Raw genomic sequence first — 14,798 nt, 5'->3', positions numbered from 1 at the left:
GGGGTAGCAATGGTCTAGGTAAAATGTGTTAGGTGGTGGGTGTGATGGGGCAACATACATCAATGGGAATGTGAACCTGCTCCTCTAAATTATATGCACTGTTTTAAATCAGTGCTACCTTAATAAAAGTAATTCTATATTTTAACACTATGTTCATATTTGAGTTCTGTTCTCATGACCAAATCTAAAGTCCCGTTATCAACTTTGTTCAATTTGTATCCACAAAGGACTTCCCCTGGATTCAGCTACTTACTTTTCAGTGTGTTATAGGAAATAGAGATCTTCAAAAAAGAAAAAAATAATATATTTTTAACACTTATCAGTGCATTATTCCAATAAAAGCAATAGGTGATGTCTTGGTGTGGGATGATCCCTCAAAGCAAATGCGGACAAGGATTTGAGAATAAGTTGTGTATTTGGAGGTGATTCTGTAAGGAATGTTGAGCAAGTGGGAAAGTCACATAGGGAAGGAAGGAAATCAATCCAGGAGTGATAATGAGGTCACTGCTGTAGGCAGCCTTATTGGTGCAGGTTCCTCCCTGCTCTTCCAAACTCTCTTCAATTCCTGTGGCAACAGCATGTCCTCTGACAAAGAGGTGCAGGCTCTTGAGATGGATACTGCCCATATGCGAGTGACCTAGTCCATTAAGTTACCTGTGACTTCCAGGTGACCTTAGCATTGTGGGCTAGACATCAGGATTGGCTTCTACAAATGGGCATCTGTGTACCAAGAGGATGCACCCTACAAGGTGATATAACAATCTCTTGAGGCATGTATTTCCTAATGCAACATTTAATCAATCAATCAATTAATTAATTAACTTGTTTGTTTATTTTAAAGATTTATTTATTTATGCATACAAGAGCTGGGGTGCAGGCCAGAGGTGTGGGGGGTGGGGGGTGAGAGGATTCACCAGAGACAGAGTGGGGACCAGAACAGGTGGATTGACAGAAATACACTGAGGGGAGCAGCAGGTGAGACAGGAGAGGTCTGCTGCACCGTATGGTTTAGCTCTTTGACTGGGGATCGAACTTGTGCTGCAGTAGCTATGGATTGTTTTATAGTGCTGACACTTAACCCCTTGTGCCACCAGGGAGGCCCGCAAGATTATATTTAGAGCCAAACCTGTGAACAGATAATTCACGAAAAAGGGAAAACCATAAAAATAGATAAACTGGAAAAAACCTTTTTTAAGTTAATCCTTAACTGTTAAATGTGCAGTCTTCCTGGCATTTGCATACAGTGTAGGTGGACATGCAAATCAAGCCAGCCCATTGCGAATTTTTCAATATATTCTATCTTTCGAGCCAGCAATTAAGGTTCTAGGAATCTATGCAAAGGCTATAACCAAAAATAAAGACCAAATAAACTGGGGTTGAATGGTGGGTAGGAAGTGGTGGTCATAGATGTCTTGCCACAGGAAATGGAATATTCTGCTACATTCATGGGACAGCATATTACTTACCTGTTAGCCTGAGGTTTATAAATTACCTAATGGTATGGGAAGATAATTATGACCTAATGTTAAGTGAAAATGGAACACAAATCTACATGTAACCTTTAAAATCATTGAAAAGAAATTGGTAGCAATGACACCAAAATATTAAAATTGACAACCTAAAGAAGGTGACTTGTGTATGATTTTTGTTTTCTTCAATATCCTATACTTTTCTGAGCAGACATGCATGAATTACTTGACATTAAAAATGATGCTCAAAATACTTTTAGGACAACACATTAACAGATCCCTTTAAAAGATACTCTAATAATCTTGTTCCAAATGTTAATGTTTTGTGTGTTGACAGTTATTTCAGTCATTTGACTCAGGAAAACCTCTTGCCAGTAAAGAAAATATACAGGTAAGGATAAATATTATATAAACATTAGGTATCTATTGGGATAATTTTTGATTGATTTCGATCTTTTATGTGTGAGCTTTGTTTTTGAAAATCTGTTAGGTAATATGCTCTTCTATCCCTGAAAATGGGGTTTTATCTCAAAATAGTGAAGCGAATGGTAGGATTGGACCCAAAGTGGTCTGATTTTCAGATCAGGCAAATATCAGTTTGTTCCTTAATGTCTAATTTACACGGTGGATTCAGTTTGTTCATCTAGCCTTGCCAAGTGTCTAACTTGAATTTGTATCTTGATTACCTAGACGTTAAGATAACAGTTGACTGTGATGGTAAGACAAAGATTTTGTATATTTTGTGACAATCCACTTTTTAAAAAAAGATTTATGCATGCAAGAACTGGGGTACAGGCCAGAGGTGTGGGGGGTTAAAGGATTCACCAGAGACAGAGTGGGGAGCAGAACAGTCAGAGTGACTGAAATACACTGCTGAGGGGAGCAGCGGGCAAGACAGGAGAGGTCTGCTGTGCCATGTGAGTCATCTCCCTGGCTGGGGATCGAACTCGTGGTGCAGTGACTGTGGACAGCTTCATAGTGAAGCATCTTAACTCCTTGCGCCACCAGGGAGGCCCTGACAATCCACTTTTACTCACATCCTTACCTCCCAGTTTCAAGACTGCTCCCAGTCAATGGTTTGGAAGGTTCTCATAGGACATTTTCATAAGCGGCGTTTCTCACTTCCCCAGTACTCTTTACAGAGGGAGAACCTCCTATCTAAATGTGTTTGTTCTTGTCAAGAATTGAACTATTGGGATTTAGGCATTTGATATCCTACTAGCATTTAAATATCTTGAAGCATTTCAAGAAATCTTAGGCACATGTTGGAGCGGAAAGGCGGTGCTCAGCCAATGTCCAAGGAGGAAACGGACAGGAAGCTGTTCACACAGCCAGGAGGCAGCAATGCAGAGAGAGAGACACATACTTTTTATTATTTTGTTAAATGCTAGAAAACAGTCATCTGTTTCATTAAATAAGGTATTTATTTTTGTTAAATCATTTTGAAAGACATTTCCTCATAATTGTTTTATTTTTGTCTTCCCATGATTTTGATCAGAATAGATCCATCTTTCATTAAATGCAATTTTATTACTGTTCTACTGTTGCTTATTTTATTCCACAAACCACTTTTAATTATGCTTCAGATGACTCATTGTTTTAGCCCTAAAATTTGCTTTAATTTATAAGTAAGTTGCTGGAAATGAAAGAACTGGTATTGATTATTTCATTTTAGAGTTCCAAGACCTTGGGATGTTGAAGATATTTTTTCCTAGTCATAAATGCCAGAGCATCCTAAAAATACTGTTTTAAAAAAAAATTGAGTTAATATTGGTGTACATTGTTATTTGTGTTTAAAAGAGGCAGATTATCTCCCCCTGCAGGTGTTACTACACCACATCCACTACCAAAGCACCACAGTCCATTCCCATAGTCCTTTGTACTCCCTCCCCACTTTGTTCTTACCCCCCCATAGTAAATATACTTCTTTAAGGAGTGATTTGGGGTATAAAAGAAATGTCTGCCTGATCCTTTTTTTTTAAACAGAGAGAGACTGACAGTATAATGGAAAACTGATTTCTATTAGCTAATTAATTAAAACAGAACTGTTGGCCTGCTTAAGCATCTTCAGATTCTACTTTATATTTCCATATGGAGGGAGAGAAAGGAGTGTTAAATAGCAGCACTACTAATTAATCTTCTTTTGATCCTCAAGTGTGTGTAATTGTCAAGGCTCACTAACTCGCTCTGTGCTGTAGAGAGAAAAGAGATCCCCTCTCCCCTCACCCCCCAGTCATTCTGGAGTTTCTTCTCCAGATGGGGAATATCAAGTGTTTTCCTAAAACAATAATTCGCTACCAGCTGAGGCTGGCTGGGTGCTGCTCCACGCCTGGCTCTTAGGCATGCACTGATTTCCAACCCTTCCGGAGGTTAAATAAGGATAATGAACAACAGCAACACATCTCTCTACAGGCAGCATCCATCGCCTCAGACTCTCCCAAATACTGAGATGTCTTCTCATTTACATGTAATAGGTCCCCCTATTTTCTAGAATAGCTAGCCTGAGCAGCTACCTTTTATACCAAAGTAGCAAGTATTTAATAAAAGTGAGAGGCACTGTCCTTGTGTCTTCAAATAAATATATCAGTCAAACAACGATACAGACAAATTTCCAGCCCTCAAAGGGCATGTGTGTGTGTGTGTGTGTGTGTGTGTGTGTGTGTGTATGTCTGTGTGTGTGTGTCTGCATCTATGTCTCTGTGTGTTTGTGTATACGGAGGACACTAGGAATACAGTTTTGGACATGTTGAGTTTGAGATGCAGTTAGACATCCCAGCAGAGGAATTGAGTCTCAGATTGATTATGAATCTTGAGTTCAAAGAGTGGTTGCAGCTAGAGAGAAAAACTTGGGATTTTATCAACATTTTGATGAAATTAAAACATGAGCATGATTAAGGTCACCTCTATGGAAGGAGTGAGGACAGAAAAAAGGGCCAGAACCGTGGGGCACGTCAGTGGTAAGAGGTGGAGTTGAGGAGGAAGGACCAGCAACGGAGACTAAAAGGCGTAGCCAATAGGACAGGACAGAAACAAGGGAATCTGTGGCTTGAAAACAAAGAGGTGTTTTCAGAAAAGGGAGTAATTAATGTCAAATTTTGTTGATGATGCAAGTACCATGATTGACGGAGTCTTTAACATGCTTTTCCCTCCTCCCCCATATTTAACGTCCCTGAAATTTGAATGCATTTTTTAATTTTTTAAAAATTTTTTTTTATAGAGGCATTTTTATTTATTTATTTATTTATTTGTTTGTTTGTTTGTTTGTTTGTTTTGTTTATACAAGCACTGGGTACAGTCAGAAGCGGGGGAGGGTGAGAGAATTCACCAGAGCCAGAATGGAGAGCAGAGCAGGCAGACTGACGAAGTACACTGCTGAGGGGAGCAGAGGGAGCGGCAGGAGAGGTCTGCGTGCCATGTGGGACCCTCCTCCGGTGGCAGCTGGGGTGCAGCCGGGGATCGAACCAGTACTGCAGAGGCCACGGGCAGCTTCGCAACCCAGCGCTCAACCGCTGCGCCACCGGGGAGGCCCTTGAATGCATTTTAAATTGAGGGGGTGTGACAGGTTAATTGGCACATATAATAACGGTGTATTCCACTGAAAGTAATATGGCCTATGAGGACTGAGAACTGAACTTTGGATTTAGCCAAGGACAGTCCTTTGGTGGCCTTGACCAGAGGGGTTTGATGTCGAGAGAGTGGGTTTAAAAGCAGATGAAAGTGGAGAAATGGCAATATGGATCATCCTTCATGTGGTTGCTGCAAAGGAGAATGAGAATTGGGAGAGTAGTTGAAGAGGGAAGTCAGAGTATAGAGAGTTTTTGTTTTTTCAATACGAAGATGACAGCATGGCTGTGGGCTGATGCACACATCTCTGTAGAAAAGGACATTGATGGTGTAGGAGAAGTGGCCGCATGAACCAGTGGGGACAGGACTGGGTCTTGCCTTAAGAATCAGGAAGACAGGCAGAGTGGTGAGTGGCTGCTTGGGCAGGTGGGAAAGATGAAGCTGTAGGGTGTGTGGGCACTAAGCTGACTGAATCAATTCCTACCCCAAACTCCCTGCCCCATTAAGTAGAGGAGGCAAGGTCCTGAGCTGGGAGGAGCATCTGGGAGGAGGGTGGAGAGGCTGTCTAGGGGAGAGGCAGAGTGACTGACCATGAGGATATAGGTTGATTCGCAGGCAGCACCGAGGTTTGTTCAGGAACTTCAAGTGAGACCACTTAGCGTGATGATTTGATTTACTCCAGCCTTCTTCAACTTTCAGGTGCATGCCCAAGAAGGTCCAGAGTTGCATTTTACCAGAACAATGATTTTGCCAAGGAAGTCCACTCAGACTCCCCCTCCCATAGAGCCAGGGTCTCCACAGGCAGGGTTCTAAAGACGGAGCGCAGAATCAAAGCTGGTCAGGGACATGCTGTCCCCCATCCCTCCCCTATTCCTGTCCTAGCAGCCCTGGTTTGCTGATTATAAAGCAGAACAGGCATGGAGTGTGGCTGATGAGTGTCTGCGGATTCCCTATTTTGATGAAGGGTCCCCTACCTCGCTGTTCCCTCTCATCACGTCCTGTTCCCTCTCATCACGTGGCAGGGCTGAGACCCAGGCCAGGTCACAGACTGATGGGAACAGCAGAGGTGCTGGAGAGCTGCTGGGATCGCCTGCCTGTCTGTGTCTGCACAGACCCGCCCTTCACCCAACCCCATGTCTGTCAGCTATTCCTTCACCCAACACCTGATGATGCATGTGACAGGGGATGGAACAAATTTTTGACTAATTTGCTTTCCGCTTTTTTCATTTACTTAGGCACTCGATGAATTAATGAATAAAGGCAACCCTCTGATTCTGGTGGCAGTTAGTCAACAGCATCTCTTAAATAAGTTTTCTTTTGTTAGAGCATACTTTTTAATAAAAGTGGCAGCAACAATTAATTGTGTCCCAGATAATACCATAAAAGCAACCTGCTATGGATCTACTTCAGAGCGGAGCAAAGGAAACTTACCAAGCTTGAAAGGTAATGTTCGATTTTATCTTTTGCTTGTTTCTTCTTCTCTGCCTTTTCCCAGCTACTCCCCACTCTACCCTCAGCAAACCATGTAAACAATCTAGCATATATTCTTGCACATTTCCGAGCTCACTTCATGACCCACGCATGTGCTTGTATCTAGGTACATGCATATCCATAGCCATCCGTATGTGCCCATATTCATACCCTTTTACATATATATATTTATATACATAATAAGATTGGTGATTTATTCACAAATAATACATTTTACCTTTTTTTGCATCTTGCATTTCTTATGCATAAAAATTTCACTATCGCCACTTAAAGTCAACTCCTGCCCTCTGGTTCACTATACTGACTGGTTTTTTTAATTTTAAATTTCTAGTAAGTTTCCCACTAACAATGAGTATAATAAACCTGAATTAATATTGAAACTAATCACAGATATCTTTGTTTCTTCCAAAATTGTGTGTCTTGTAGATCTATACTTAAAGGATGATGGAAACTTACCTTCTCAGTTTTCCAAAGAGAACAGTAACTTCAGTTTTAACACTCTAAAGGTAAGTGTGAACATTTGGTAAATCAGTCACCAAAAATGCCCACTCTTAGGCCTGGGACAGCCCTATTCTCGGGGTTGTGGTTTTGCGTGGGAGATCAGGTGGTTTCCTTGCATAAGTCTGGGTTGGGGCCAGGGATGAAGTCTTCTCCCTATGAGGAAAGTAGTTGGCCAGAGAAATCAGGCTGTGACTTTACAACCAGATTGAGGTGCTGTAGGAAATACAATTCATGACTTGATGGGATGTGAATATTCCATGTCCTGCTCTTTATTTCTTAATAATGGTAGTGATGGCAACAGTAACAAAAACAGCTGCCATTTATTCAGTGCTAACTACATGACATTTAATTTTCACAAGTCTGTGATATAGGTATTAATCATTTTGAACAACGTCGTGCTAAGCCTAAGAAAATTGAGGCCAAGGCGGTAAGAAATTCAGTAACATCACGCATCTAATAAAAATACAGATCACCTTCTTAACCATTATACTAAATTGCTCTAGTGCTGTGCTTACGCATCATCCACTGCTCTGTGCAAACACGATTTTAGAGACCTGTTCTTCATCAGTTGGTTCCTTTCTCTTTTGCCTTGTGAGGTTGCTATTTAGTATTGATCATCCATTGCAAAATCTCATTATCTTCACATTACCGGTTAAGTGACCATAGTTTAACTTGAAATGCAGTCGATCCTCATCGTTCACAGATTCCTTATCTGCTGACTTATCTATCTGCTAAAATTTACTTGTAACCCCAAAAGCAATATTTATAACTCTTTTGTGGTCATCATGAACAGGTAAAGAGCATAGAAAAATGTGACTTGCACACATATCAAAGCAGCCGAGTAGAAGCAGGCAATCACTCTGAATTTTTGTTTCTGCTCTCCTACTGTAAACAGTGTCCTGTTCATCGTCTATTTATTGCCACAATTCTTTGCATATTCACGCTGTTTTGTTAGTGATTTTACTGTTCAAAATAGCACCCAAGTGTAGTGCTGATGCGCCGTTGAGTTTTCCTAAGTGCAGAGAAGTCTGTGATGTGCCTTTTGGAAAAAATAAGCGTGCCAGATAAGCTTTCCTCCAGCATAAGGAATAGAGCCTCTGGCCATGAGTTCAAGGTGAATGAGTCCACATCATATATTAAATAATGTGTCTTTCAATAGAAACATTAAACAGACCATGTACTTATCAGTTGACAAAAACGTTGTGAACAGAGGCTTGCAGGAACCGGCATTTTCCTTGGGAGCAATGATTCTGTACCCCTCATTCCATGTTTGCAGCCACTTTATAGACCATAAACACTATCAATAAGCATGAATGGACATTGGCTGTTCACATACTAAAGCGTAACTGTTGAACATGCTTAGCCTTGCCACTGTTTTCCTGTAACTTCTCTGTTGCCTTTCTCCTCTTCTCTGAGCTCTCTTCTCTACGAGTTTGTTCAGATTTCCCTTTTGGTCTTCCATTCATTGTTACTTTTGAGCTCATGAAAAAAATGTTTGCTGGATAAGACCTTACCTACATTATTTCTGAACTTAGGTGATTATGTGGTGTTGTTTCTTTAGTCCATTTTACTGATAGAAGCTGAAGACAGGCTAAACGCTCTGGTGTCAGAGATGGGGCCCAGCCACAGGAGTCTCACCCAGCTTTCTGCCAGCCAGTTGGAGATTGTGGTGGCGTCTCAGCTGCAGCTGGCCGCCATCGCTCTGCAGAGACATCGGGCGGCGTACAGGTGAGTCTTCTGAAGCCCAGTAGAGAGTTTCTTCCTCACCCAAATTTGTTAAGTGCACCTTCCATTTTATATAAGTTCTCTAAACTCCTAGATTGATAGCACATCCTGTCTCTGTATTATTCAGGGATGTTTTCTTGCACTATTACACTTTAAATTATGTTATTTGAAAACCATATGGTTGAAACAGAGTATTACTCCATTTCAATATTCAAAGATTGACAGTTTTCAAGCCCCACCTCTCCTCCTTCTCCTTCTGCCCCATATCTGGGCATGCAGATAAGGTGGCTCAGCCTCTCCCCCTTTTGGTACTGGTGGGAAGTTTAAATCACACAAACCCTGGCCTGGACATGGAACTTATACCCTAGTGCCATTCATTTGAACCACTATAAACTCCAAGTTAGTCTTCTTTCCCTGCTCACCTGAGAGATAGTTCAACCTGTTCAGGAGGCTGTTCTTCCTGGAAAACCTCATTATGTGTGCTCTCTTGTGTGTGGCATCAGTCATGACAGCTCAGCCACACCATTTCGAGTTAGTCATTCTCTTTAAACAGAAGAAGCCCACCTGAAGCTTCTGCAAAGGGGTCATCAATTCAGCAGAAACACCCTTTGCTTTGACTCAAAACATACAGGCCTCTCATCCTCATGGGCCTTGACTGAAGGCCATTCCATGATGAACCACACTGAAGTTTTATTTTATGCAAGAGGCAGTATAGGTTTTGGGGAGTACATGATTTCGTGGTTTCTAAGCAGTGATGAAAATCTGCCTAGTCTGTGGGGGGCAGTGATTCTCAAAATGCAGTCTGACAATATCTAGGGGTATCCCTAAGCCCCCCTTTCGGGCATCTGTTAGTCCAGAACTATTTTTATAAGGAAAAAATAGTTGTCACCCACCTTCATTCTGTTGTTATTTTCAATGATGCTGCTGAAACAGCGGGGTGGTCAGACTCCTGGCATCTCCTGCCGAATCAGGGCAGCAGCAGAGAATCATGCTGATGGTCACTGTTTTCTTCACTGCCATTAAAAGAAATAAAAGGCAGTTTCATTTAAGAATGTCTTTGATGAAGTGGTAGAATATACTTCTTTAATAAATCTCTATCCTTGAATATATTTTTAATATTTTGTGGGAGTATTAAATGGGAAAAATACCTAAGGCACTTCTCGGGGAAGAAAAACACGTGTGGTTGAACTGAAAGCCAACATGTTGGCCTTTTGTTTTTCACATGAAACACTATTTTTTATTTGAAAAAATAAAAACCTGAAAAATAATGATTACTCAGACTAGGATATCTGAGAAGTATTTTATTGAAAGTGAGCAAAATTAACTTGCTCTTTCTAGGAAAACAACTAATTGTACTTTGTTGCCAGTGATAAAATCTGAACTTTCATAAGGATATTATAATTTGGAAGATTTGAACTTGGCAGTTTACTAATGTGCGGATTTTTTGGATGAGAGATTGGAGATTTATGGTGATATTAACAAACACTTTTTAAAAAATTGTGTAATGAAATGTTTTGACACTAAGGGGATCTGCATAACTTGGGGAGCTAGAATTTTCCACATGATACCCCAAAATTCTGATTTTGGATAGAGGGGGCCCAATGGTGGTAAAGGGGTGAGGGTGCTCTGTATGGGTGGGGTAATACACACCTGAGGAGGTAGGAATCTGTTCCCCCGAATCATATACAGTGCTGTCAGCCAATGTTACCTTAAGAACAAATAAATGATAAAACATGTAAAAAAATTAACCAATGGGGGTGGAGGGAATAAAAATATAATGAAATAAAAATGGAGAACCCTCATGATTTTTTAAAGAGGCTGTTCAAATATTCCTCCTATCTATATTAGGCTTAATTTTCTTATACTGCAAACAAAACAATACGTCACAACAGATTGAATGTAGAAAGAGATGTATAAGTTGTTTGTAAGTGGATTTTCTCATATTAAGTCAGACATTATAAAGATTTGCAAAAATAATAGCATTTTTTTTTAATTTTTTAAAGATTTTATTATTTATTTATACAAGAACCAGGGTACAGGCCAGATGTGCGGGAGGGTGAGAGGATCCACCAGAGACAGAGCAGGGAACAGAACAAGCAGACTGATGAAATACATTGCTGAGGGGAGCACTGGGTGAATCAGGAGAGGTCTGCTCGCCATGTGGATTGCTCTGTGGCCGGCGGGGATTGAACCCTCACTGCAGAGGTTGAGGACAGCTTCACAGCGCTGCTGTGGACAGCTTTAACCGCCTGCGCCACTAGGGAGGCCCCATGCCACTAATTTATTTTTGTTTTTTTTGGAAAGTACACTTATTCATAAAAGTCATTGATGCTAACATGTAATGAATTTATTATTTTTATTTTCAAATGAATTAGTAAATCTTAATGAAGTTACAGTTTTCTCAATTAAAAGTTCTAACATGGCAAATATTAATGGAACTCTCTGGGAGAGTCTCAGTAATTTTTAAGAAGGTAAATGAATGCTGAGCTAAGCTTGAGACACTCTGGTTTAGAGTATTGCCACATTCATAACTATCTTTAGAAATACAGTGGTAATTGATTGATGGTCAAATAGGCTTGGCAACAGAATCTACCCTTTTCCCCACTGAAAAATAGTAAAAGAGAGGAAACTCTTACTGTATGATTTCCTATAGAAAATATGTGGTTTGGCGCAGCAGGCCTCTTCTGACTCACCCGCTGCTCCCCGCAGCAGTGGATTTCAATCAGTCTGCTTGTTCTGCTCCCCGCTCTGTCTCTGGTGAATCCTCTAACCCCCCACACCTCTGGTCTATATCCCAGTTCTTGTATGCATAAATAAATAAATCTTTAAAAAATGAAAGAAAATACATGATTTAGAAAAAAATTATTTTTATAAATTCTGAGTATATATTCCCTCTCTCTATGTATGTATGATCATATGATTTCTCTGTCCCAGAGAGCAATAGTAGCTCTAAAAGATATTTCTTGTCATTTACCTTCATCCTTCCCCAGCTCTCCACCTTTCTTACATTATTTAGCTATGGAGGAAATGAGTGATTATGAGTGATTTTTTTTTTTTAGGGAGGAAGAAGGAAATAAAAAAGTGAAAATTATAAAAGGACCACAGAAAGAAGTGTCATAATAGAACATTAATTTGAAAATAGGCATATGCAAATGATGTGCAAGTATATTAGAATTGTTCCTATTTTAAATACATGAACCTGGCCCTTGGGACAAAACCTGAAAAAATTTTGGTGTTCTTGCCTTTTTTGGGCAGAGTTGTCACTGGGGGAAGCCTTCTGTCAAGAAGAATGAGTTTTTCTTACATGAACTTTGCCACCCACGAGCTCCTGTTTGGGTGCAGCAGAGAGGGCTGGCCAGTCCCTTTTCCAAATGATGGTTAGCTTGACATTTCATGATCCCTCTAATAAAATTATGTGTCAAGAAAATTGAAAGGCGCATTCCCTAGGGTGACAGAGTGAGCTGCGTGGATTTTATGAGAACAAACTGACCATTTTTTGTCATGAATGTTAATAAGAAATAAATGGGATCAAAGTTATTCAAACTGTATTTCTGCTTCTTTGAGGGATGCTTCTATCAGAATCCTGTCTTTTTTTCCCCACTTGTGTTCCTTTCTAAGTTCCTTTCTATTTAATTTATTGTCTAAAGGGGAAAGCATTGGAGGCTTTTAATTTTGTGTCAGAATGAAACTTCCTTCCATTGGGATTTTAGGCTGTTTACAATGGCTAATCCTCTGACTCTGTCTCTCGTGTGGTGGAGAAACTAGAAAATTTCTGTTGTGCGTCTGAGCAGTACCAGGTGGATTAGGACACACTAGATGTTCTACATTGTTTTCATTAAGTGTTTGGATTAATGAGATTCCAAACCTCATTTCTCTTGAAATCAGAATTTGGGCTTCAATATCCCAAGAATGAGACAGGCACCATTTTCTACCTCCACGAAGCTCATAGGCAGCCTTGAGGATGGAAGGCGTGGGGGAAGAGCCGTCAGACTGTAAACACCTGTGTTTCTTATTGTTTTCTTGCTTGCCTGTTTACTTTCACTTAAAAAAAAAACAAAAACAAACACCACCAGTAAATTAGGTATCCCAAGCAACATCTTAGAAAATACTCTAAAAATGTCTAATATCTCAGGAAAATCTTGGAGCTTTAACATTCATTATTTGCTGAATTTGCTATATATATGACACAAATAAAAGAGTAAATACATATTTTAGTCCTTCCAATAATCCAGTGTGTGAAGTCCATTATTTAGAATACAAGGCAAAAAGCTTTCAACTGGACAATGATGGCCGTAGAGTACTGATAGAAGGTGCAGCCAACAAGGGCTATGTCATGATCACAAGTGTGGCACCAAGTGACACTATAGTGGAATAAACAAAACCAAGCATGTTGGACCTGGGGGAGGCAGAGGCCACCTGAGAGCCTGGTAGTCAAGGCTCAGGTTCAAGCTCAGGCTCCCAGTTGACTGGGTCAGCACCTGCCTCCTCCTTCTAGCTGGGTCACCTTAGGCAAGGCCTCTGGAATTTCTGTGTCTCCATTTCCTAATCTATAAATGCAGGATGATGATATTGTCTACCTTGAAGTCTTGGGGTGAGATTAAGTGAAGGAAATCCCAGACAGCACTTAACACAGCAGGTGGCAGGTCATGAACACTCAGGAAATAGCAGTTAACATTTTCTTTTTTTTTTTTTGAAGATTAAGTGCTTTATTTTTTTAATATTTTATTTTATATAATTCTTGCTTCATTTTTGCACAATGTATGCATTTTCATTTTGGTTATATTCCCCATACAATTGCACCCACCCTTATTTTGACCCTAATCTTTCCTCTCCCCCCCACCCCTGCCCCGGTAGTGTGCCTCTGGTTTATAGTTGCTTGTTGATTTTGATTTTTACTTTGTATTGATTAGTCTTTTTCCTGGTCCCTTATTTAGGTTTTCTAAATTCCTGCTATGAGTGAGACCATCCGGTATTTTTCTTTTTCTTTCTGACTTATTTCGCTGAGCATGATCCCTTCTAGCTCCATCCATGTTGCTGCAAACTGCATGAGTTTACCTTTTTTGATTGCTGAGTAATATTCCATTGTGTATATGTACCACATCTTCTTGATTCAGTCATCTATTTTTGGGCATTTGGGTTGTGGGCATTTGGGCATTGGGCATTCCATAGCTTAGCTATTGTAAATAGTGTTGCTATAAACATAGGGATGCAGGTGTCCTTTGGAATTAATGTTTCTGTGTCTTTTTTTTAAAGGATTGGATAAAAAGAGAGACATGTGTTCACTATTTGTACAATGTCTTCCTCTTTTACAATAAGATGTAGACAACAAAAGAAAGAGAGATTTTAACGATAATTTAACAGGGGCCCCCATGGTGGTGCAGGGGTCAAAGACAGTACTATCAAGCTATCAGAAGCTGCTGCAGCACAAGTTCAATGCCCCTCAGCCTGGGAGCTGACCCATGTGGCACAGAAGACCTCCTGTCTCACCCACTGCTCCCCTCAGCAGTGTAGTTCAGTAGATCTGCCTGTTCTGATCCTCTCACCAGCCCTCCCCCACCTGTGGTCTATACCCCAGTTCTTATATGCATAAATAAATAAATCTTTAAGAAAATAAAGAATTTAACAGTGGAGCATAGGCTCCTTCTCGGGGGCTCTACAATCCAGAGACTATGCATCCTCACAAGAATCCACAGACACTGATGAAGCTGATCCTATTCTCAGTAATTGACCCAAAGGAGCGGGTACACTGACCATAGTCTTGGGGTGTGATGAGGGATCTGATTTACATTGATAAGACCCCTGGGGCTATGGCAAGAGACATAGTGAGGAGATGGCCAGGAAGCTGCCACCATGTCCAGTCCTGAGCTTATGTGGGGCTCTGCATCTGGAATGGAGGATAGGGGTGGGGGCTTTGAGTTGGGCAAAGGAGTAAAAAGCAAGGAAATGGACTTTTAACCTAGTCTATCAGTTTCCCAGGGCTGCTATAACATGGCACACAGAACTGGGTGGTTTAACAGAACAAAATTTGATTATTTACTGCCTATCTTT

General features: G+C 40.6%; 1 protein-coding gene across 5 annotated transcripts in view; it reads left to right on the top strand.

The window, feature by feature from the left end:
- The window catches only part of CFAP54 (cilia and flagella associated protein 54), a 226,279-nt gene that overhangs the window by 136,649 nt on the left and 74,832 nt on the right, over positions 1-14,798 (top strand). For all 5 annotated transcript variants that reach the window (XM_054696113.1, XM_054696112.1, XM_054696111.1 and 2 more), the window contains exons 48-51: positions 1,807-1,860; positions 6,269-6,476; positions 6,951-7,030; positions 8,587-8,753. In XM_054696113.1, coding sequence (XP_054552088.1) covers positions 1,807-1,860; positions 6,269-6,476; positions 6,951-7,030; positions 8,587-8,753 — 509 coding nt within the window. The remainder of the gene's footprint in view (positions 1-1,806; positions 1,861-6,268; positions 6,477-6,950; positions 7,031-8,586; positions 8,754-14,798) is intronic.

Source organism: Talpa occidentalis, unplaced genomic scaffold (genome assembly GCF_014898055.3).
Source record: "Talpa occidentalis isolate TD23 unplaced genomic scaffold, MPIMG_talOcc4v2.1 talOcc4.16, whole genome shotgun sequence".
Classification (NCBI taxonomy): domain Eukaryota; kingdom Metazoa; phylum Chordata; class Mammalia; order Eulipotyphla; family Talpidae; genus Talpa; species Talpa occidentalis.
This window is presented reverse-complemented; position numbering and strand designations above follow the sequence as displayed.